Genomic DNA, 26,171 nt, shown 5'->3' on the forward strand with positions numbered 1-26,171 from the left:
AAATTTGCAATAAATTACTATTGAATTTTGATTTAATGATGATTTTAAAAGTTACATCAATTTTAAAAAGACACAACATGAACATGAACGTAGAAAAGACTTTTACCATTACTCCTTTTTGATAGGCAGTGAAAATCTCTTGCGAAGAAGAAAAAGTAAAAAGAAATAGAAAACTTTGTAAAATTACAAGTGATGTCGGTTTAGGTTGTCTTAGAATTAGCTAGGTAGAAAAAATTGCTTGGAAAAATCCTGGTCAATGAAAGTGCATTAATTTTTCCACTTTGTGATGTTTCACTAGCTAGTACTTGTAGTTTCATTGGATAACATAAGCAGACAAGTTTGCATGGAAGGAACTCGTAATTCTGAGGATGGGATTAGGATCTTCATCTTAAACTCTTAAAATGTTTTATTATATAGATTCTTTTGAATTTTAATTATTATTTTTAAATTAAGACCCCTGAAAATCATATGAAGTTGGGGCAATCAAGTTGTAATAATTAATTCTTTCGATGGAATCGAGGAAAAAAGTCACATTTATGGACAGAAAAGACATAACATATAGTCCAATGAACCAAACTTTGTAGAATAGTTGGGACCATGCCTCACAAAAGGAAGGTCCCAAGTTTGATTCCCACATTCGGGTAATTTTTTCCTTTTTTTTTTTTGTAAAATATTAAAAAAAAAAAAGAAAAAAAAAAAGAAAAGGTCAACAATTTTGGTTTAAGTTGTCTAGCTAGATGAGACGGTAGTGGAAATATAAAACATGTGTTACTACTTTTGCGTCTCGTATGAGTTAAGTGTAATCTTAATCATGTATATGTAAGTTTTGGGGCTTTCTCTCATTGCAAGTTGGGTTTTCAATGGTAAGTTTTATCTAAATTTTGTATTATTTGGTATCAGAGTCAAATACCACGTCAAAGAAGGAGCGAACTATAAGTTGGATTAAAATACTAAGAGATGAGTGGACTCGTCAAAAAAGAAATGGTTACCATTGAATCAGTGTCAATAGAATGAGCCGTCATGGACATCAGCTACAGAAGGATGGTAGTATGTTACAATCCTTGTGTCCCACATGAGTTAAGTCAAATCGCAAATTTTGGAGACAAAATTAAGGACAATGTATAACATTTGCTCAAGGCTGTTTGTGAATCATGAATAGAGAGTTTCCAAGATTCGACAAGATTGTTTCATATGGCTTAAATGCGATGTTAAGTATGTGTAAATAAGTTTTTGGACACTTTCGCCCTATAAGTTAGTTTTCAAGAATGAATTTTACTTGAAGTTTGCATCGTTTGTTATCAAAGCCGCTACTACGTGTGACGTATGAGATCGGACACAACTCATCGAGTATAAAATAGATTGGGTTGCAATTTTGTGATCGAGTTACAGAAACTGTGGCTTATAAGATGAATTAATAATGTTAAATATTGAATACAATAAATAAATAAAACCGTTAAAAAAAAAAAAAAAAAAAATACCATCAAATCAGTGCGAATAGAATGAACGGCCATAAACCTCGACTACAGATCATGGTGGTATCTCCGAAGTTCTTTCTTTATCTCTTTTTCTTTTTCTTTCTTCCCATTTTTCTTCTCTTTTTTTTTATGGCGGAATAAATTCCTCAAGCAACTAAACGACAAGTAACGAAAATAACTGCCACCCCAACGGTCTAACAACAACTTTCGGTTGGAGGGCGAGTCATCAAGGAACTATCATTGTCAAGGTGCCACGTATGACAGGGGCCCGCTTTTTCTTTGAGGACGTTGCATATCACGTGGAGGGGTGAGTTGACACGTGTGGTATCTATCATGGAAAAGACACGTGTGGGCACCACCCTTTTATTTTAGTGCCCGTCCTCGTAAGATCAATCCTTCTCTTTTCTTTTTCTTTTTTTATTTTCCAGGACAAATGGAGACCAATCCTTCACTAAATCTGGATATCCTCCTTCCCTATCTTCTTTCAATTTGCATAGAGTTTTGTTTTATTCATAATATCCTCTTGCCTTTACCCCACAGATGAAGAATACCAACAACATCAAAAATGAAAGAGAATGAAGAAACTGTCCTCTCATCTTCTGTAGATTCAATATAATTTATTATATTTCATAAAAATCATAATTTTTTTTTTTTCCTTTTTATGAGGTTTTTAGCTTCGACATGCGCACAAAATTTGTAGGTAACCACGCGTGCGATGCTACATAGGAAAATGTTCAGGATACTACAGCTTTTAAGTGTTTTATTACTATTCATTACGATCTCAGGTGACAGTCTACGTAACAAGATCTTAGGCATGTTTATAAGGAATAGGCAACCTTCTCTTATTGAACCGATTTTATGAGATGAGTTAGACCCACGAATTTCTTTATGGTATTAGAGCTTACCACAAGACAAATATGGCTCACACTACTTATTCCGTGACAAGGACCGAGAAAAATACCGGCCTGCATGTGAGGGGGGTATTGAGGAATAATCACACATTGCCTGTGAACAAGACTTTGGACAAGTTTATAAAGAATAAACAACCCTCTCTTATTAAACCGGTTTTATGAGATGTGGGTGAAAAATTGAGCAACAAAACTTGATGGGTAAATTTAATTATTTAGTAGATGATGTAATAGGTCTCACATGGATGGTGAAATAAAGAAACTTTACTCTAAAAAGAAGATAGAGACACCTAATTAATTTAAATTAAAAGAAAATATTCTCAGAGCTAGGTTTAAAACGAACTATTTTTCCTGTTATGATAATTTGGTTCATGCCATCTGCCCTTTAATCTTTAAGAAATTATTTATTTGAAGCACATAGAAATATTCCTTTTTGCTACCATGTGGCATATCCCTTGATTCGGACTAAATACCCAATTATATATTTACATGCATACATTAATTCTCTTTTATATATAATTTACAATATTATCTCTTAAATATTGTGCTAATTAATTTAATACCTTGATTTACTACAAGACAAACCAATTGTGCACATTCAAGGACCAACAGGAAAAATAATTTAAGAAAATAAAAAGGAAGAAGAATGAAAAAGTTTTTCCTTGCAAGATTTGGGGTTGATCGGTTCATGGACCCCAGATGGACATTTAAAAAACTTAGCTCCTCTTTTATGCTATTGCTAGAAAGTAATTCTATATCTTTACTTTTAATTAATTAACACTAATCAAATCTCATTGCCATGTTGATTTATCCTAATGCCTAAAATAATATGATCACAAAGAAAGCAAAGTGGGTATTTTTATTCACTACGTACATCAATATCTCTTCCAATGTTCTTTAATTAATTTATAATCATATGAAACTATACAAACTGGGTTTGCTGTAAACACGTACAGACATAAGATTAATGCTATACATCATCATTTTAATTCTCTGTCAAATGTAGGAGGCAACTTAATTACTTTCAATATTTTTTTTTTAAAAGATTGAAATGCTGGTATTTTTCAACATGCATAGTAGGAAGAAGCATTGTAAATTATTAAAAGTGTATCCTTTTATGGAAAAATAAAAAGCTTTACAAATAGTAAACGGAACTCTTAAAAAAGTAGCAACAATGTTGACGGGATGGGTCACTTATTGTTTGTAGCATATCCCTTTGCTATCACCTTTTCCACTCTTTTATCATCTTATCCTTTGTTTTCTTCTTTCTTTCTTTTTTTTTTTTTTTCTTTTTTTTTTTTTGGCTCTTTTTTTATTACTTGCTTTTTGATTGGGAAATATCCTGGAAGCACACTAGCACGTAAAGAAATAACTGTGACATGATAATGAGCTTCCCACCCATATGAATTGTTTATTGATGCACTTTTTGATCCTATTGTACTTTTATTATTTTTAAAGACCATTGTTTCGGAGACTTCATTTAGTAATTTTTTTTCTTTCTTTCTATTCAAGTGTTATTTAGAATACCGATGTGTACATATGTGCACTCTTCCTACCAATATTACTATATATATCAACATGCGCACACATGAATTTACTTATATACTACTATATACACATAATGCTAAGATCAGAATTAAAATGTCAGAAAAACTTCACTTTCAGTCCTTGATGTTCCATCACTTTTATTATCATATCCTTAAACTATGGGTGAAGATTTAAAACTGCTAACCGCTTTAGCAGTTGTTGGGTTTTAAAAACCGCTAACTGCTAACCACTTTATATATAGTTTTTTTATATATATTTATTTGTATGTTGTGTATAAGACTACAAGTGAAGTGATAATTTACAAAAATTGCAGTAATTTTATTTGTATTATATGTTGTATAGATTCGTAGAAGGTGACCAACAAGGATTTTGGTATATAGCAATTTTTAATGCGAAAATGGCCATGAAAAGGAAAAGAAAATTTGTTTAAAGTGAGCCCCAAAACTGACCCAAAACCGGCCCAAAAAAAGCCCAATAAAAGGCCCATAAAAAGAGGTTAATAAAAAAGTGGTTATTCAGATGCGATTAACCGTTTAGCGGTTAGCGGAGGCGGTTAGTAAATTTTACTAACCACTAACCGCAAATGCCTTTTCACCCCTACCTTAAACTTTGAAAAGTTTTAGTTTAAGGTTAATTATCATCTTTCAGAAGTTTTCAATGTCAATATTTTCATCCAAATTCAATGTTAAATCCTAACGGAAGAAATGAAATCCCCAAAATACTTTGTCCAATTCAATATATTTTTGTAATTTTATAAACATCTTAAGGGTATTTTGGGCATTTTACTCATTAACCGATTGATTTAACACTGAATTTTGACGGGAGGGTTAGCATTGCAAGCTTTTGAAAGATCGAAACCTTAAATTAACACTTTTTAAAGTTTAATAATATGATTACAATAATCATAAAAGATCATGAGCTATAAGTGGAGTTTTTTATAAGTACTTATTATGAAGGTTTGGGATTGGTGAATATTATCGCACTATAAATTAAAGTGTGCGCTCTCACACACCATACTCTATCATAAGTTCTCATAGGAGATGTCTGTTCGTTGTAAACAAATATAACTTTTTGAAGGGTTGTATCTATATGTACACATAAACATGCGTATATTACTAAGATATATGCATTAGCATGCTTACGCATAAATTTACTTATATACTACGCATAGTCATGGCCGGAACCACCGCCTCCTCAAGCCGGCCATAAGGTGGTTCTCAAAAAAATAATTATATATATAAAATAGACCTTTAAAATTAATTTTTGCCCCTCTAAACAAAAAGTTATAGTTCTGCCCCCGCACATAGTGTAATATTAGAATTAAAACGTTAGTCAAGTTCTGTTAAAATAAAATACGTATATCATGAAGTTTTGTGATCTATGATGGATGAATATCACACTATAAAAGTGTGCACCCTAACACACCATATTAATCTACCATAATGATAGGTTTTCGTGGGAGATGCCTGATCATGATAAATAGACTCAATCCTTTTAAGGGTTGTAAACAATACAACTCTTCCAACTTGTTGCGAAGAGGCACCATTCCTTTGTTAACAATATTCTCCCGTGTGATAATTGATAAACACCCATTAATTATCACCTTTTTTTATAGTCATCCTTCACATCAACTTGTATTTGTTTAGACAACTAATAATTTTATCATATATTAAAGTGAACAGGATTTAATGTATAAAAATGGAAAAAATATATATATATATATTCGAGTAAACAATTAAAGGGTGAGAAATTAAAGAAATTATTTCCTTGTATATATATATTTAAAAGTATAAAACCTTTCCACCAAAGGAATCATCGTATCAATGCCCTCGAGAAAAGACAAGCTATTGCATGAAAATATATTCGTTGGATTCCAACATATGGGGCTGCTTAGCTTGAGCATGCAATTTCAAAAGAATAGTCAAAAAACTGTACGTGATTTGAGTCCTACTGATCAGTACTGTAGTAGCAGATGATCACTTGCATTTATTTATTTATGCTTTATTAATTAAGTATCAATAATTAATCAACTTTGGAGCATGCATGAAATAGTCGCAGACCTTATAATTAATTTAAGCTTAATCCTTATCCCTCAGACCCTAGCTCTCCATGATCCATTCCCCATTCTTTTTGTCACTTTTTAGTATCTTAATTAGCTAGTAATTAATCTATGAGCTTAATTAAAAGCTGCAGATGATCAAAGGGAAAAAAATCTCCTAGCTTAAAAATTAAAAAAAATAAAAAAGTCTTAATCATCATGATTATAGGGCCATCATGTGTACTACTAGGCATCATTATCATGATTCATGAATCGTGTCTTATCCTAACAATTTTATGTCAAGTCGGCATATGCGTCCAATTTTGTGCACACAGAAACTCTATCAACATGTAAAGAGTTTTTTGGCGTACGTCCGTCTTGATGAGTCTCTAAGCTTCCATGTGTTAATTCTTCTGGTTCTTCTTTTTATCTTCATTTGGGGTTTTTTTTGAAGCCACTTGAAGATCAATCAAAAAGATAATAAAGATGGAAGGTGGGATTTCGAGATAAACCCTACCTTTTTGCCTTTTGCTGTGCTATATATGATCACTCCAACCATTTCCAACTGAAACAGTTGGTGATGTGATCTTCCATGGGACCTTCCTAGTAAGGTCCACGTCGGCATGATGGCCTTCCACGTGGACAGCATCAATGTCGAGATTAAAAAATAACTATCAAGATCAATTTGAAAAACATATAAAAGTTTTAATAATAATAATAATAATAATAATAATTAGCGTGATTTGATTTGATTTGATTCCCATCCAAATAAAAAAGGTCCCTCCCTATACAGTAGGATATATATGCTTTTAACTAATAAGAAATTATTCTCAATTAATCTTGGAAACTTTTTTTTTATTTTTTTGTTGGTCACTGATGAAATAGGGAAACAATGTAATAATTATTATATTCTATAGATTATAAAAGTAATATTCGTAGATAATATTAAAAAAAATTGGCACAAATCAATTGGCCTTCAATCAACAAAATAGCACTCTTTCTTCTCGATCACACGGGTTTTAACACTAAAAAGACAAAAGAACTACACCTAGTCTAGTACAACATGGTTATTTTGATGAGGATCCTAGGTTATCTATTAATTCAATCTAATCACTACACAGAAGATGTTTTTGGAGCCTTCAATCTTTATCTATAATCATTGAATGCCCAAATGGCCCATGTCTGACTATTCCAACCAACTATGACTTCTGACTTTTTTTTGGAGGCGGAAGCAGCAGAAATAGCCCCCGTCAAACTCCTAATATTCTTAATTAGATGGTAAGTGAAGATTAATTCTCAAATTTGTGTAATAATTATAAAACAAGAATAAGAATTTTCTATGAATAAAAAAGCATTGAAAATGAATTTGACTGAAGGAAAAAAAAAATGGTTTCTTTCAAATTAAACTTTCACAGAACAAGAATGAAATAAAATTATAAATGATTATCATAATTTTATGAATGAAATTAAAAAAAAAAAAAAAAAAACAATTATAATTTTTTGTTAGGTTTGAAAAATATAAAAACATTAATGAATTAAACAGTACTGTAAATAGAGTAACTAAAACTTGGATAAAACAAGAAAATAATGAAATAATTTAATTATGAAGAATATCCTTTAGTTGAATTTATAAAAATTATACAAAAGAGGAACACGTACAGGTAACAGCTTCTCCAATTAAATAATATAATACAACAAAATAATTATACAAATTAATGCATACCTTAGTCTATTTGTGAGACCAAATGAAAACCACCCTAGTTTTCAAGAGGTAACTCAATCGGCTGGAGACCACGTTTCATGAAGCGGAAGTCACTAGTTCGAATCCTTCCTCCCCCCTCTTGTCTGGATATGTCAAAAAAAAAAATGAAAACGACCCTAATTAATAAAGCTACATTATCGCATGGAAGAGGTAGAAATTATCATTGAGATTGTAGTAATACAAGATATTATACAAGACACTATAACAGTAGAGAAATGTTTGGTTTTCATCTTTTGCCTACCTCTGTACAAAAGATGGGCAAATCTACCATTGAAAAGAGAATTAGGAGTTAGAGCTACTTTTATACTCCTAATGCTTTAAGGGAATGGAAGGAACATTAATGAATGTCATAATTATAGGAAATTCTAAATATATTAAATGAAATGGTTATAAGCTAGAGAGATATTACTCACCGGTATTCGATCCTTATTAATGGGGTGTCAACAGGGGTTATTTGTCCTACACGAGGGATTAGGTAAGGGGATCCTCTGTCCTCTTATCTATTTCTATTATGTGCTGAGGCTTTAAGTTCACAACTTTTACAGGCAGAAAAGCTGGGAAAGTTAAAAGGGGTGGCCACTTCGCCCAAAGGCCCGCGGATTAATCATTTATTTTTTGCGAACGATAGCCTTTTATTTTGCATGGCAACCCCTTCAGAATGGCAACGGTTAACGGAGATTTTGGAGGTGTACGAGAGAGCCTCGGAACAAATGTTAAATCGGGATAAAACTTCAATTTTCTTCAACCGGAATACTAGCAATGAAGTCAAAGAAGTTCTAATTCGATTAGTGGGAGTCCTGGTGACCCAAAGGTATGACAAATATTTGGGTCTCCCAGCTTTGGTGGGGAAGTCCAGAGTCAGAGAATTCCAGTCCATTAAAGATCGAGTTAGTAAAAGAGTCAATGATTAGAAAAATAAGTTTTTATCCCAGGCAGGGAAAAAAATCCTTTTGAAAGCGGTAGTACAAGCAATTCTAACATACAGTGTGAGCATATTCCTACTTCCGAAATCTCTTTGTACTGAGATTAATTCCATTATGCAAAGATTTTGGTGGGGTCATAAGGAGAATGAGAAGAAAATTCACTGAATGAGTTGAGAGAAGCTGGGATGTCCAAAATCACATGAGGGTATGGGTTTCCGGGACCTCATTTGTTTGAACAAGGCGCTTCTTGCTAAGCAGGGGTGGTGTATCCTTCAAAACACCATTCTTAAGGCAAAATACTATCCTCATTATACACTGTTGAAGGCAAAAGTGGGGAATAGACCTTCCTTGGCATGGAGGAGTATAATGGCGTCCATCGACCTGCTCGAAGAAGGTTTCATGTGGAGAATAGGAGATGGTAGATCAATGAACATTTTGGGGGACAGGTGGTTGCCAAGACCTTCATCTTATCAAATTCAATCATCTTGCCAAGGCCTGAACCGAGATGCTAAGGTCAGTATGCTTATTGATGATGCTTCCAACAACTGGAATTCTTCTGTAGTGAGGAATTTATTTAACGAGGCTGAAGCAGAGATTATTTGTTCCCTACCTATCAGCCGATACAAGCAAGGTGACATGTTATATTGGCGGGCTACTAACACCGGGGAATTCTCGGTCAAAAGTGCCTACCATCTTGAGATGGACAGGAAGAAAAGGGCTAAAGGAGAAGGATCCATCCCAAGGAGCAACAATTTATGGAAATCGATATGGCAGCTGAAGAATTCAAATCCCACAAAGTCATTCTTATGGAGGGCATGCAGCAACATTCTTCCAACCAAAGTGAACTTGGCAAAGAGAAGGGTACTGGACAATGATTCATGTGTTCTGTGTCAATGCGAACCAGAATCCACGGTCCATGCTTTATGGTCTTGTCCTGCTGCACAAGACGTATGGGGATGTTGTAATATCAGAATCCAAAAAAGTTTAACCTTGGAGAGGGATTTTGAGCGCATTATTGAGATGTTTCTAGAACGTTGCAGTTTGGAGGACGTTGAGCTATGTGCAGTTGTGGCTAGGGGCATATGGACTAGACGGCATGCAGTGGTTCACGGGGAAGAATTTACCCATCCCAAAATCATAGTAAGCAAGGCGATTGAAAGTTTAAATCATTTCCGGTCGTTACAGGAAGATGGACGGGTGAATGGTGAGGGATTGGGTCAAGTGGTGGAGGAGAAATGGAAGCCACCCTCGACTGGTAAATTCAAAACTAACTAGGACATTGCTATAGACTCAAATCACAAACAGATGGGACTTGGAGTTGTAATAAGAGATGATAGAGGCCGGGTGATGGCAGCTCTGAGCAAAACTCTGGATTCTATTCAAGAACCAGTTGTTGGAGAAGCAATGGGGGCATTAGAAGCAGCGGAATTTAGCAGAGACAGTGGTTTATTCAATATTATTCTCGAAGGGGACTCCAAGCAAGTGGTTGAGGCCATCACCAATACGGGATCTTTATGGTGCAAATATGGACACATTGTGGGTGATATCAATGAAGTATTGAAGGCCTTTAGAACGTGGGAAATTCAACATGTTAGCAGATCAGCGAATGAGGCAGCTCATGTTTTAGCTAAGGCTGCCACCAAGGAGATTTGTTATAGTATTTGGTTGGAAGATATCCCCAACTCCATTTTGGATGTTGTTACACTAGAGCAATTTGCTCTTTTATGTATAGAGCTTTTCAGCTCTAGACTTTTCCACTATTGAGAATAAAGTGAATTCAATTGATTCATAAAAAAAAATAAAATAAAAAAAATAAAAAAGATGTTACTCACCCATATGTAACCCATCTCTTGTGTTGTAACAAAACTAAATTCAAGATCAAAAGAAGCAGCAAAGAGCATAATAGAAAAATAAATCAATCATTCAATACACAAAGATTTAAGTGGTTGAACTTAACAAGTCTACATCTATTGGTGGAGACGATTCCGAAGAAATTCAATATCAAAAGATAGAGTACAAAGAATAATAGGGAAATAACCACTCAAAGCTCCAATACACTCAAATCTCACTCTCGCACAAAAAAAAATTAATAAGAAAAGAAAAAATACTTCTTAAAGAAATATCTGTTTCAAAATGTATAAATATCATCACAAGAGAGAAATAATAATAAGAAGAAGAAGAAGAAAGAAAAATAATAAAAAAATTTAAACAATAGATGAACAATTAAAAACCCCATTATTACAACAAAAAATTGATCATGTTTAAACAAAAATATAGAATTTGAAATGTATTCAAATTTACCTAATGTTCTTTGGCATAGAAAGAAACAAATAGTACAATTACCATATAAAAAGGATTTTAGTGAGAAAAAAATTCCAACAAAAGCAAGACCAACCCAAATTAATGAACCAAGAATTATTAGAATCTTGCAAAAAGAAATTAAATAATTATTAGACAAAGGATTTAATAAGAAAAAAGTAAATCTCCATGGAATTGCTATGCTTTTTAAATTCAAAGGAATGCTGAATTAGAAAAAGGTGGTCTAATTAATTATAAACCACTTAATAAAATACTTCAATAAATAATATATCTCATTCCTAATAAAAAAAATATTTATTAGCAAGCTTGCTTAAGATTATTAGCATTCTTAAGATTACATTCTTAAAATTATTGCTAAATATTTATTAGCATTCTTAAGATTACATTGTGCTACAATTTTTTTTTTTTCTAAATTTAATCTAAAAATAATTTAGAATAGGCCCTAAAAATAGATTCAAAGAAGGCCCAAAACATTAAAATAGGCCAAAAAACGTCATTTTAAAAGAGTGGTTCTGCGATGCAATTATGAGTTTTAATAATTGCTAACTAGCGGTTATTTTTAAAACCGATAACCGATTGTGGCTACAAAAATTCAATAACTGCCTAAGGTGATTGTGGTTAGCAGTTGAAGAAAATAACTGCTAACCGCAACCGCTTATATACCTATATGCATCATCCCCCTCCTCTTATCTTCCTAAAGTTTATGTAGTATGGTCCCTCGTAGCATTTGACCGGTGCATATAGATTGATTTTTTGATTGGAAGAAATCATATCACATGGGATTTGGGAATGGGGAATGTGAGAAAGATAAAGGAGTGATGAATATAATTACTCCCATTAAAAAAAAAAAAAAAGAGATTCAAAGTTGTCAGAATGTAGAACGAGCATCATTAGATATGAAAGTGAAACGATGAGAAAAACAAAATCAAATTCGATTCAGTAATATGTGGAGATGCCCCCTATTAAATTAAACATGTAAAATACATTAATAGAACAAGTACAGAATAAGGATAACATAACACGATAAAAAGTTCAAAAATAACGAAGATGACATATAACTGACGCACATATATGGAGGTCGTGCTTTTCAAATATGATAATAATAATAATGAACATCAAGAAAAAAACAACAACGACAACAGTAATAACAATATATTTCGATGGTACTAGATATTCTGGTTCCTATGCCAAGTACAATGAATACTAATAAGATATTACGTGGCACAGAGCACCGACTTGTTGGTCTGGGAAGAATACAACTTTGAAAAAATGGAGTCAATTGAGAATGTTGTAGGTATAGACTCTTGTTCAAAGCATTAGTCTTCATTCAATAAGCACCAATACCTATATTCCTCTAATCTCTCTCTCTCTTTCAAAAGAATCATTCAAAACCTAATTTGTAAATCCGTGATGCTTTTTTGAAGTTGATTATATTCTCGTCACCCTAATTAGAGCTAAACTATTATATAACGGTCATACAATTTGAATGATCTGATTGTGAAAATTAATTGAATTTCACTGTATGACATTTATATAACAACAATTTATTAAATAGCAATACCTTGTTAGGCATTTGTTCCGAGATGACTTGAGTTAAGATAAAATGCTCAACTCAAGCCCACTTGTTCGAAAGTGACAACTTTAGGAGCACATGGCTGACTCAAAAACTTAGCCAAAAATCATACAAATCTTTGATGATATATATATATATATATATATGGATTTCTTTTTTGTTGTATCAAATTAAAGATACAAATTCTTAAGAATCACACAAATCTCTCAACACAAACAAGTAGCAATTTGCTTTCAAAGAGATTTGGAAAAAGAATTGCACCTTTTTCAGCTTAATTGGCTTTCTGTGGTCTAAAATGCATGGAAAACCAGTGTCAAATCCGCGTGCCAACAAGATTCTGGCATGGGAAAAAAAAGAAAAAAGATATGCCAAATTGGTACACTAATTTCCCACGTTGTTATTTATTAATGTATAAACTGATCAATTATTGGGGGGTTATCTAATCAAATCGCGTGACTATATTTGATTAAGATGGGTGAAAAGATCCTAAAAACTCTAGAATTATGGGAAATTAACGCACCGATATTCTCCATTTTTTGATAAAAAAAAAAATTCGATCAAATGGGGATCTTGGTGGCACTAAATCTCATGAGTCATAGGTTCTTCAACGGTTCAAACTTCCAAGTCCACCTTCCAAATAATATACTCTTGGGTAGGTAAGGAACAATATATCTTTTGAAGAAACTCCCTTGCACTTTACGCTTTGAAATAAATAAGCTTTTCTTTGATGCCCCTTCTATATATATATATATATATATATAAAGTTCAACTACATAGCAATCATGCTAGTCAAGATTGAGAGGTTCAAACATTGAACGATGGGTCAAATTAATCTGTTTCTGCCAATTTCTAGTCATATTGACAATTTACACCTTAACTACAAACCAAAGTCTTGGTCAAAAGTTTGCGAGTGCGATGTGTAAACCGACTCCTATGGGAAACATCATGGAAATTCAGTTGCAATAAGCAAAATATACGCTTAGAATTACTAATTATTTCGACTCAGTGTAAGGAAAACTTTGTCCTAATTATTTTGATCGGAAAGATGCATGACGGGCCCTTAAACTGTGCGAAAAACGGCTGCTAAGAGGGATGTACATGTCCAACAACAGCAGGTGGTTGAGATGAGCTTTCTTCATGTGCCTTGCTGAGAGTGAAATGGAAAGAAGAGATGCCATGTTCAATGGCCCAAGTACAAGAGCATGATGTTTATCCAAATCCCAAATAGATTACTATTGGGAAGAGTTGGAAATTTTTGTCTCTTATTAAGGTTTACCCGACACCAACAGAATTAAGAGATCATTCATTGAAACAAACATGAAATCTTGCTGTGGTAAAAGCTTTAATAGGGTCTTTGATGAAACATATGATGTGCCTCTACTTTTGTTCATACATTCCCCCGGAGTTGTTCATATAATTAATGGCCCCAATTAAGAATCTACCATGGATTTCTTAGTTTTTTTTTTTTTTTTGAAATTTGGTTTAAAATCGTACTTTCAGTTTGCAAAATTGCTCACCGCATTCTGTCAAGAGATCGACCAAATCTCGGGTGAATTGGATTATGGTAGAATGGAATTTTGACAATGGGTTTTAATCCAATTTCATTTGAATAATTATTGTACTTAACAAGAGCATTTAGGCTTAGACATTAGGGATGATCAGCTTCCAATTTCAATGAGGGTCCAATTATTTTGGGCCCCCATTTAAATTGCTTGGAGCCCGATTTCACTTTGACCTTATGTGCCTTCTAATTGGGCCTTGAATTGGGCCAATCCCATCAGCTAATGGACAACCTTTTCACCAGCAACTCAAGTTTATTCAACGGCCCAATTAGGCTATCCCTATGCTGGGCTCATATAGTGGATTAGTAATGGAACCACATGGGAAGATCAGAGGTAAATTTGCCGCTACCTATAGGCAAGAGAGTTTTCAAATGATTGGATCTATGGCCCATTAAGGATGTGTTTGTTTAGGTATAAAACGTTTATATATTGGTGTTCGGTGGAAACTGGAAACCAAACATATTGGTCAACGAAAAATTATTTCATAGATTGCCAAATTTAGAAATTAATTATAGGCCTAATTTTGGACTTTTGTCCATAATCATGTAAGAATTTATAATTTTCGGCCCAATTAGGATTGGATTTTGAAATTGGGCCAAAATGAGCCTAACAATGTTGTAACCCCCCCCCCCCCCTAAATTTGTAACCCCCCAATAATTTTATACCTAATAAAATCACATGGAGCGCTACTAACCAGGGCGGAACTAGGATTAGTTATTTGGGGGGACGACATAGAAGTGAGCGGTGATGATGATGAGGGGTTGAACTTTTGAGCCATTTGACCAACGAGAGAAGTTTAGTTTTATGGGACTGTGCTTATAATTATCAACACAACTCAGTTGTTTATATTCTTAGAAGGAGAAAAGGAAAAAAAAAAACAAAAAAAACAAGTATGGAATTAAGATGGATGCTTTCAATGACAAAAAAAAAGAAAAGAATTTTCTGTTGGTAGGCAACAACGTATGTATTTATAGTCTTTAGAAGAAGAAAAAAAAAAGGCAAGGAATTAAATTAGATAAAATTAACTTATTAAACTCCGAAGGTAAAATTAATTTACTAAACTCCGAAGGATATTCCATCTCAACCAAAACAAGCTAAACGAATTCAAATGTGAATCAACCATCAAATAAGGATAAAATCTACTCCACATATAGATGATGATCATGTCATCTACATTCAAATGTGAATGTTTAAATTCAAGTTTGTAGTGTTATTTACATTTGTTTTATGTACAACTCATACATCACCTGGGTTGAAGGTGTAGGGAAGTCAAATTACAACACTCATTATATTTTGTTATTCTTTAGGCTATAACTTAAGAAATGAAATTAATTCCTTAAAGAGAGCCCCTTGGGTTCGGACCATGTGCAAAAGGGGCATTTTGCGGCCTCCAATCCCCTTTCGACACATCATCATCTCAAAAATTGCAAAAAATTAAAGTGAGAAAAAACACCAAATCAAAGTGCAAAAAAGACCAAAAACCCCTTGCCTTTGGACCCAACCGTGGGTCTGGCGAGACCCACGCTGTGGTCTCGCCGTGGGTCTCGCTAGACTAGCCAAACCCACGACATTGTGGAGACCTACAACGCCGTGAACCGCCTAAAACCGTCGTAACTTGCCTCAAAACCTGATTTTAATGCCTAAAAACCCGTTTCTAAGCTTCAAAACTCGATTTTGGATTCAAAACTAAAACCTAGAGGTGGAAAGTGAACCCTTTAGATTTTTTATCATCCTAAAGGCCGGAAAAAGTGGCTCCGGCGCCAGAGAAGCGCTGGAGAAGATGACTCAGGGTCTGGAGTGACCCACCACCCAGCTCTTTTGAGCTCAAAATATTGTGTGTGGGTGTATGATATTTTTGTAGATTTGTTTTGTGTTTGCTTAGGTGTCAGCTTGTGAGTGGGGGCTATAAAAGTGATCTTTCAAGGACTATCCTGATTCAACGTTTTCTCTTCCTTAAATTTGAAGAAGTAAATTTTAAATTTTAAAATTTAAAATATAAAAATATAAAAATATTGCCTGCCTAACCCTATCATTCATTTAAATTTTTTAAGCCCTGATAACAGGGGATTAAAAAAAAAAAAATCGACGTTGAGTGTAGATCCGCCCCTGCTACTAACCTACTTGCTTAAACTTTAATCATTTCAATCTTATACCAAGGGATAGCTCAATCGGATAGAGATCACGCCTCATAAAGCGGAAGTCATTAATTCGAAATACACTTCCTCTCTTGTGCAGATATGTTAAAAAAAAAAAAAAAATCATGCCAATCCTCAACTACGCAAGATAATACAAACATAATATACATGAGTAATGCTACAAGAAGTTAGAGGGGTGGAAAAATAAAATGATATCCATTCTCACACATTATCTTTAATAAACTTTTCATGACATTTCATAAACTTTCATAACTATTCATGTCATCACATTTCATAACGTTTAATACTAAACGTGAGCATGTGCCTTTTTGTCTCGTACTATAATAATAGGGAAAATTACAATTTATCTCCCTAAAGTTGACAATGTTTTTCAATTCGAACATCAAAGTTTCAGTTTTTGCAATTCATCCCCACAAAGTTCCAATTTTTTTAATTCGATCAATATTATTCCAAAATTTCCATATTGCCCATGATTATATATATATATATATATATATATATATATATAATAAAAAAATAAAAATTATGGGCAATATGAGAAGTTTTGGATACAATTGGTCAAATTGCAAAAATTGAAACTTTGGTGTTCGAATTGAAAAACGCTATCAACTTTAGGGAGTAAACTGTAATTTTCTCATAATAATAATAATAAGAAGAAGAAGAAGAAGAAAAAGAAAATATCGTGCAACTTTATGATAAAATATTTCATGAAAATAGTAACTAAACCTAGAGCTCATATCACATTTTAAAAATAGTTTAGTTTCATGCCTTCGGAAAGTACCAATTATTTTTTTTATTTTTTATTTTTTTAACAATTCATGTAATAAAACTTTTACTAGCTCCGAAAAGAGTATCACTTAATTACCTTGTGTGCTTCATTCCTTTTTACACTTCCTCTTGAGTACACTTTCAGATCCTACAATTATATCATGAAATTTCTCAATTTTTACAAAGGTTTCATTAAAATTCTAATTTATTTCCTTGTATCCCACCCTAACCCTTGTCAGAAGCTATACATTGGGTGACTACTCTAAATCCTCTCGGGTTCTTTCATATTAGGTTTTTAGTGTTGGCAAATTCAGTGTCAAAACATGTTTAGTTGTCAGTTTTAAGTTTAAGGTTAAATTAATACAAAAGTTGATCTAAGACATGAGAAATCAAGTTTGTGTATAATGTTCAATTTAGATCCCGTCAGACTAAAATGGCCATATCTTTTGATTTCGACAACTGATGAAGGCAAATTTAACGAAGTTGGAAATCTGACTTAAAATGCTACAACTTTGTATTTCTTGAACATTTTCTAGTTCTGATATTTACCGGGTCAAAATAGGATATCAATATAAGTATGAAAATCTAAACATAGTAGCATGTTTGCTAACTCGTTTGGTAGCTCGTCCAGACGAGATTTTGGCAATGTTACTCGTTCGAAAAGCAAGTCCAAAAGAGCTATAGAACGCAATTTGGCAGTATTGGTCGTTTGCAAGCTTGGTGGCAAGCAGGTTCAAACGCGCTAATTGAGAAAGTAGTAAAATCCTAAGTAGGTCCTGACAAGCCCACCTATAGGTCCGGATGCCGACTTAAAAATTATTATATTTTAGAAACTAACTTTAGGATTTCAATGCTATTTTCCCAAGTTCATTAAAAATCTACTGTTTAAATTGAAAATTAGTTATAAGTTAACGGATTTTGTATGAGTCTGAAATGTAATACGTCATCTTTGACGTTTGTAACCTCGTAGCTCCGGCTATAGTTGCTTCAGAGTTTTTGCTGTGTTATTTGAGCTTTATGCTCGTTTATTAATAAATAAGATTGAACTATTTCCTTTAAAAAGAAAAAAATGGTCATTAAAGGCATTTTAGAGCTCGATTTTTCAACATACAAGAGACATTATTTCCAGATAACCAAAGGCCTATTTCTTCATGTGTTAAAGAGAAAATTTATGTTTTGTATTTTCAATTGCATCTCTCTTAAAGTCTATGTTTAAACCACAGAAAGATAAAGCTCGATAGATGAATAGCCCAAAGATTCTGGAGATACTGTGGTAGGAATCAAGTTTTGTAAGTACGGAATTCTTTTAAAGAGTTTTTCAAAAAGTTTTCACTTTGCCATCAAAATCTTTGTGTTGATTGTCGTTTTAATGCTTTGCTTGATTTTGGTATTCATATATGTGGTGTTTGGATTGAAAGTTTATAATTTTATTAATCTTTATTGTTATTAAGATTGAGATATTCATTGTTTAACAACTTGGGGTCTAAACTAAGAATATTCAATTGATATCATAGCGAGTTTCACGCTTTTTTGAATTAAATTCCAAAGTGTGATCTTAACCCCTTCATAAATGTCTAAATATCAATCTCTTAACCTTCCTCCGTATTTTAATAGAAGCAATTACGCTTATTAGAATGTTTTCGATCTTTTGCTATTTAAGTCGGGCTTGTGGGCCTAATTCAGCATTTCAAATTTGAATAAGGTTTTAGTATTTTTCAGAGTTATTCTATGTTTTATTGGGCAGCTAGGGTTTGTTCCCAACCCTATTCAATACTTTTCTCTTTTCTTGAATTACCTTACAACTTTCAATCTATAATTTTTATTTTCTATCCTACGAGTTCTGTTTAGTGTGAGAAGAAGGAAAAATAAAATAAAAAATAAAAAGAGAAATGAACGAAAAAACAAGTTAAGCTTTGATTACTCTCAACAGTTATCCGCTTTACCGCCAGCCCTAAACACTTAAATGATAAGAAAAAATAAATTTAATAATTTAACCAAATACTTTAATAACTCCTACTAAGTATCTGTATTGGATTGAATTTCTCTTAGACATAGCAAGTTCTTTTTTCTTTTTTTCCTTTTTCAAATGATTTCTCAGTAATAGTATGCAACATTGAACAATGGATGACAGTCCATAAGGCAATATGATATGAACAATGGATGACAGTCCATAAGGCAATATGATATGATATAATGTGTACTGAATTTTGAATCAGATCCAAATTTTGATTAGCCTAATTATGAATTAAGCTACTAATATTTTTTTTTTTCTTTTTTTGTTCTTTTTGTCCACTGCTGCTTCAAGATTTACTACAGAACCTTGCAAGTGGTGGCCTCATGATGCTTGTGACAATGGTGGTTGTCTTGCTGGGCAGATACGTTTACTCTGTCTGCCACACTGTTTTCAGGTGATATATATTTACCATCTTCCAAAAAGTCCATTGTTTGGTAGACCAAAACATGGGATCACTGTGATCATAGGTAGGACTCACATGGTAAAGACAAACAAGGTGGTTAGTCCAACATCTCCAATTGTCTTCAAAATTGCTTGTGCATCACAACTTTTTATCTTTTACATTAATTGTTGTGAAATCTACTCATCCAAAAAAAAGAGATCTTCAGATGATGATGATGATGATGATGATGATCATATGTGTGAAAACTCTCTGTCTCTCTCATAGACCTAGGATTAAAGATTAAGGAAAATGAGATTCTTAACCTCTATCAGCCCACAAAGCCACATCATTAGAACCTGAAAAGTGGAAGGACTAACTTGGGTCATCAATCTTTTAACCCTTAAAGGAATCCTTGAATAACTTTAGGGTGTAAATTTTCAATCCCATTCACACTACTTTTGGGCTCCTATTGGATGCTTTAGACAAAACTTGAGTAAAGTGAAGGATTCAAAAGGAAAATCTGAGGTCATTTATATATAAAAAAATGAAACAAAGAAAGAAAGGTTAAGAGCATGCTCAACTTTGGAATTGGAAGGATTCCTGATGGCCCAAGAGGGGGCTTTTCAGAGTCTCTTTCTCCCTTCAATTTGTGTTTGGCAGTGTGAACTTGTCTTTGCATGCCGAGAAGTGAGAAGATAGAATAAGAATATTGAATAGATTGAATGGTTTTTTGCGGGTGGTGGCCTGCAAATTCCATGTCCCTTTTATTTTTTTATCAAACAATATGAGGCCAAATTCCTTATCTCAACCCTCAAGGGATAAGATGGCCGCCTGCAACCTGTTTTGCTATTCCCACCTATGACTATCATTTAGGCCTGCGGATAAGAAAATTGTAGAACCTCCTAAAGTGATGGGTGACCCCAGATGCTTCCTTTTCTTTCTTGTTTTTTTCTTCTTTCTCCTGTAGCTTAATTAATTAGCTTAATCTTTCACCCCAACCCCTTTTGTGTGGCTTTATTAACTTTTCGTTCACGGATGATGATATTGTCAATCATGATGCAAGAAATAAGGCCAAAAACTGCTTTATTCCTGTACTGCCATATAGAAGCATCCAAGCTTGTACATAGGACCCCTGCAATTCTCCTTCACTCATAGGCTATCAACTAGGGTTACTAATTTTTTATACGATCCACAAATTCGTTACGAACCCAACACGAAAATAACGGGTTAGGATTGAGAAGTCCGGTTTGGGTTGACTCTAAACACCACACGAACCGACACACAATATAAGGGTTGACAATTTTTGACACAACCCGCAAATTTGACATAAACTCAGTACGAAATTAGCAGGTTAGAATTAAGGGGCATGGCCCGTTTAATTAGTCTTATACACATTCCTTAACACAATCCAAATCTCCAACAAAGTTCACTTTCTTGAATAGATGAGTTCCATTGAAGGCCTCTCGTAATCAACCGCTAGTGGCAGAGATCTCGATATCCCGCCCTTCTCGGTTGGAAACTTGGAAGGAACAAGTAATTAGTGAAAGAGATTTTGAAGAAGACTAGTGGCTAGCCCTGGTAATTCCATGTGCATGGAAGACAATTGCGTAGACGTATATAAGCATAGTTTTCATGGATTATATGGATTGCAGCATTGGAAACTAGGGGAAGCAAGTTGGGCATCCTATTATGTATTATTGGTGTGTGGTACTGATTGATACTTGATTGGCTTGCATTTGGCTATCACTTTCCAAAACGAAATTTGACATGAAATGCATGAATAATACACAGCAAAGCTTTGGAATTTAGAGAACCAATTGATCATCTCGTGGAATTTCATCATATGAAATGAAACCACTTAATCAACTCCAGAATCTGTATGATGAGTAAATATAATCTTTTTAATGATTACTTTGGTGTCTTCGCTAGAAGATCAGCTCAAAATCACGTGTATTGAGGGAAAATTTTGTTTCTATATTCATCTCCTTTCACATGAGCATCTCTCTTTTTACCTTATTGTGACTTGATGTTTCTCATCTTATCCCTAAGTTCCTGTACTTTGGACCTTCTTTTTTTTTTTTTTTTTTTTTTGTGGGTAATTATTGCAATTTATAATTTTTATTTAAACTAAACTCGCAAAATAATCGCGATTCACTTTTCAAAAAATAAATATATAACGCTTTTAAAAATAAACATAAAACACTTTTTAAAAAATGTCCCTCCTACTTGGGGAGATTAGATTAGATTAATCCATAATGTTTCTCCTACTTAGATTAATTATTTATTTGGTATTTATTTGCCTCTTTTCCAAAACACACATAAAAATTATTACTTTATGTAAATCAAAGTGGTTTCCCTCCCTCTTCCAATTCATAATAATGTCCCTCCTACTTATAAAAAAAAAAAAATAATGTCCCTCCTTCTTGGGCCAACTACTTTTTCCCTTTTCAAAACACACATAAAAATTTATAATTTTCCATTTTTCATATAGTGTGGCCTCCTCCAAAAAAACACATACATAAAATATTTAATTTTTAAGGTTTTTTTTTTTTTTTTTTTTTTAGAAAGTTAACAAAAACAGAAAAATTAACTTATATAGTTGTTTGGATGAAGCTGCCAAAAAATATATTCTAATTTTCTACTATATGATTTTTTATTTTTGAAATTAAGTAATCAAATTATCTTTCGACATTTTTATATTTGGAATTTTTTTTTTTTTTTTTTTTTTAAGTTAATGTGTTGATAAAGATGGTTTTTTTTTATTATTAATGCTATTGAAAAAACATGTGAGAAGTACGTGTGTTTTTCATATGTTAAAAGACACGTCATTTTTAGAGAATAATTTGTAAGAAATTTCATACAAACCAATTTGTAGAAAATTTTGTTCGTTGATAAATATATAGACATTTCAAAATATGAAATATTGTAAAAAAATAATAACTAAATAAACTAACATGCAAAAACAAATTACAAGTTACATTTATATGTTTTAAACGATAATTAAATAATGTTTAATTGTTCATTTATTTTGTTACTTAAATTGTTTTAATTTTTTTAAGAATCAATTTCATTTTCTCTAGCTCCGTCTTAATCTTGTTCTTTCATAACCTAAAGGAGAATACTAGTTACTCTTTTAGTGTTCTTCTAGTTTTATGGGTGAATGAAAAGAGCACGCTGCGTGCTGTGCAATTTCTCTTTTTTTTTTCTCTTTGGCATTAAAATATTAAAAAAAAAAATTTCCTTAGCACGCCGTGTAACCTGTATCACGGCTCCTAGTTTTATTCCTATTCTAAAGGTGAAAGAGAAATAAGGGAAATTTTTTTTTTTTTTTTTTGCTTTTTTAGAAAATAATATTTACGTAGTACTAGGATAACACCACAAGAGCATCTAGCATTTTCCCTAATCAAAAAGCATGGAAGCTCTCTTGGTGTTGTTCTCGTAGTATTCTTTAGATCCTAAATGTATATTATTTTTTAAAAACAAAGTGAGAGAAATAAAGAAATTTTTTTTAGAAAATAATATTCACGTAAGACTAAGAGAACACCATAAAAGCATCTAGCATTTTCCTAACCAAAAAGTTATTTTATTTTTAATTTTTTATCAATGAGAAGTTAAATCTCCACGCTTACAAAAACAAATGAAAAATTCTAAAAATCTCACTTGTATCTCATAGAAAACAAAACCCATCTGCTCTTTTTTTTTTTATATTAAAAAAAATTAAAAATTAAAAATTAAAAAAATTAAAAACTAATGGACACTATCACGTTAACCCAATGTTATAGAATGTTGTTTCTAGAATTACCGAAAACAAATTGGTGTTGCATATTCCATGCTTGTTTCTTTAAAAATATAAACAATTTTTTAAAACAATTATCTAACAAATTTCTTATTTTTTATATCTAATTAAAAACTTTTATAGATCAAAAACAAAATTCAAACAAAACCATGGATTGCAGTCCACATGACTGTTTAAAATATCTGCTTCTGTGGCCTGCGACAAGTGAGACACTGACCATAGATTGCAGTCCACAAATCTGTTTTCGCTTCTTTTCCGCCATAACCACATAATCTGTTGAATGTTTTGCAGACAAATTGAGATCACAGATTTATAACAGAAAACCAGATGCTTGCAATAATTTACACAAAATACAGAGACTACATCATATATTATATTCAAAGACAAGCTTTAATTACATGGCTGGACATTACAACCAAGACATAATATATATATATATATAACCTTAATCTTCATATTCTCCATGGCCATGCAAGGACAAAAAATACCAGCAGGACCAAGGTGGAGAAACCTGAAAATACTACTAATAATACCCATGAACATCTGACTCTCTAATCCCATACACTAAGATTTGCATAAACTCTTAACTGACTGACTCCTAATTGAAACGGCCAACACCTCTGCAACAGTCAAAAATTTCTTTGCAGAAGCTGCTGGAGACGCCAAGCTGAACCTAGAATTACAAAGAGAAAAAAAAAGCCCAGCCAAAAACAGTGATTAAGACTTGAATATAGCTGCCCAGTCAATCTCCACTGAAGGGTACTTCTCCAACCCAAAGTTCTGAGTCTCCTCACACTGGGAATCCGAGAAATCGAAGAATGTGATATCGGATTCTGGCGAAGAAGAGCCCGCCAACGAAGATGATTCATCGGACAAAGTAGGAGACATCGACGATGATGAATTCTCCACCTTACAGTCTTCCGAACCAGAATACACGATTTCACTACTCAATTCGACTTTCGGTGAATTTTCGAAGACCGAATTCGCATCCAAAGAAGCTGAAATGGCTGGCTTTGTATCAGTGACAAAACAGGGCTCCTCTGTTTTCCCCTGTTTCTGCGAGTTCGCCAAGCTCTGGCAAATTGCTTGGAGCTTCGCGTCCACTGAGGAATGGAGGGGCTTGTAGTCACCAAATTCGCCTGAGATATGAGCTCCTTGATGCTTGAGATGAGGGAAATTGAGCCTGGCAAAATCTCCCCTGAGCTTATAGGCTGCCTTATCATAAGCCAAAGCCGCCTCTTCGGCGGTATCGAAGGTGCCGAGCCAGAGGCGGGTTCGGTTCTTGGGGAGTCTGATCTCAGCAACCCATTTGCCCCAATGTCTCTGTCTCACTCCTCTGTAGAGTTTCGTGGCCTTCGGAGGAGTGCCTACATGTTTCATTGGAATGGCTTTGGGGCTCAGGAAGTCGAGGGCGCGCTGGTTTTGGTGCTGCCATTGGCTTAGCCTCTGGTTTTGGAGTGAAGCTGAAGCCATGGCAGCGATTTGCTGCTGTTGCTGTTGTTGTTGGAGTTGAATTTCGGCTTGGATTTGAAGAATCTGAGAGGGGGTGAGGTGGTTGAGCCCTATCGATCCTGCTTGCTCAAGACCCATTTGGTTATGGCTCGAGAACCCATTAGAAAACATCTGGGTGCCCGATGGGGAGCAAAATTCAGGGTACGAGTTGGACTGAGAGGGAGAGATTGCAGAGTAAGAGCAAGAAGGATAAGATGTAAAAGAAGAAGGAGAAGAAGGAGAGGGGGGAGAAGGGGGAGAAAAAGAAGAAGAAGAAGACGTCAGTGAATCACTTTTCATAAATGGTTGCAGTGCTTTCATTAACTCTTCTCCTAAAGGATCTGAGAAAATTGATGTTAAGCTGCTACTGTAAATATCTATAGCTGCTGCCATCTCTTCTCAACAAAATACAAAGAAAGATCAAAATACTTCAAATTTATAAGGGGAAAAAAAAGGGAGTTTTTTTAAAAATCAACCTGTTTCTTACCAAAACCAAAGAACAGGTAATTGTTCTACAGAAAGCAAGAAATACCCTTAATAAAAGTAAAACCAACCCCGAGGGACAGAAAAACAAACCCTCTTAAGTTGACAAAGAAGAAAAAACTAAAGGAAAACAAAAGAAAATCCTGGATCTCTATTCTGAAACACCTGGCTTTCAAAAACACCCTTCTGGGTTTTGATTCTTTTTTTTTTTTTTATGTTTTCACACAAATATTTTCCCAAAGAACACAAACCCCAAAACAAAGCTTGAAAGACAGACGATGACAGAAAGGGATTCAGAGAAGCGGGGGGAATCAGAGAGATTGGGGGAGAAGATTAAAGAAAGAAATTTTATCAAACACAATTTGCAGAAAAGCACCAAAAAAGATTAGAGAGAGCTGTGTGTATTATATCACTCTTTTCTTAGTGTCCTCACTCACACTCTTGCATTTCTAGCTTCCGCCATCTCTCTGCTTATATAGCCTCTAGCCCACGGCTTTCGTCTCTGTTTTCTCTCCGCTCACACGTTTTTTCTTGCTCGTCAACTTCAAAGATGCCTTTATTCGAAGAAAGCTAGCGAATGGAGCTTTGCCACGTATGTCTACAGTGTACTACTTAACTGGCAGGTGTCGGTAGCCAAATGGTGAGCGTACACGTGTTGTTTCTGTATTCGCTGTCAGTTTGTTTGACTATTTCGTGGTGCTCTGGTAATCAACTTTGGAATTTAATGCGTTTTTGTCCTTTACTGAAACCCCACGCTCTTGCCTTAATTTAATTTAATTTAAAAAATATATATATATATTCTGGGTACTGATTCTGTGCTCCAGGGAGTAGGATACGGAGATACGTGATTTTGTTTTTGTTTTTGTTTTTGTTGGTGCACTGTGATGTCTGACAAATAACAAAAACAAAGAAACAAATATAAAAGCGTCGCTAGTGGCGGAGACGCAGCATTGCGTATGATGTTGCTTCCACC

The 26,171-nt window shown here is 33.7% G+C and overlaps 1 protein-coding gene across 1 annotated transcript; it reads right to left on the minus strand.

Moving 5' to 3' along the window:
* Positions 1-23,564: 23,564 nt before the first annotated feature.
* LOC132166068 (ethylene-responsive transcription factor RAP2-4-like) lies at positions 23,565-25,651 on the minus strand. Its single transcript, XM_059576821.1, has one exon. The coding sequence runs from the start codon at positions 25,106-25,108 to the stop codon at positions 23,942-23,944; it is 1,167 nt and encodes a 388-aa protein (XP_059432804.1). The 5' UTR covers positions 25,109-25,651; the 3' UTR covers positions 23,565-23,941.
* Positions 25,652-26,171: the final 520 nt, after the last annotated feature.

Source organism: Corylus avellana, chromosome ca11, assembly GCF_901000735.1.
Source record: "Corylus avellana chromosome ca11, CavTom2PMs-1.0".
Taxonomy (NCBI): domain Eukaryota; kingdom Viridiplantae; phylum Streptophyta; class Magnoliopsida; order Fagales; family Betulaceae; genus Corylus; species Corylus avellana.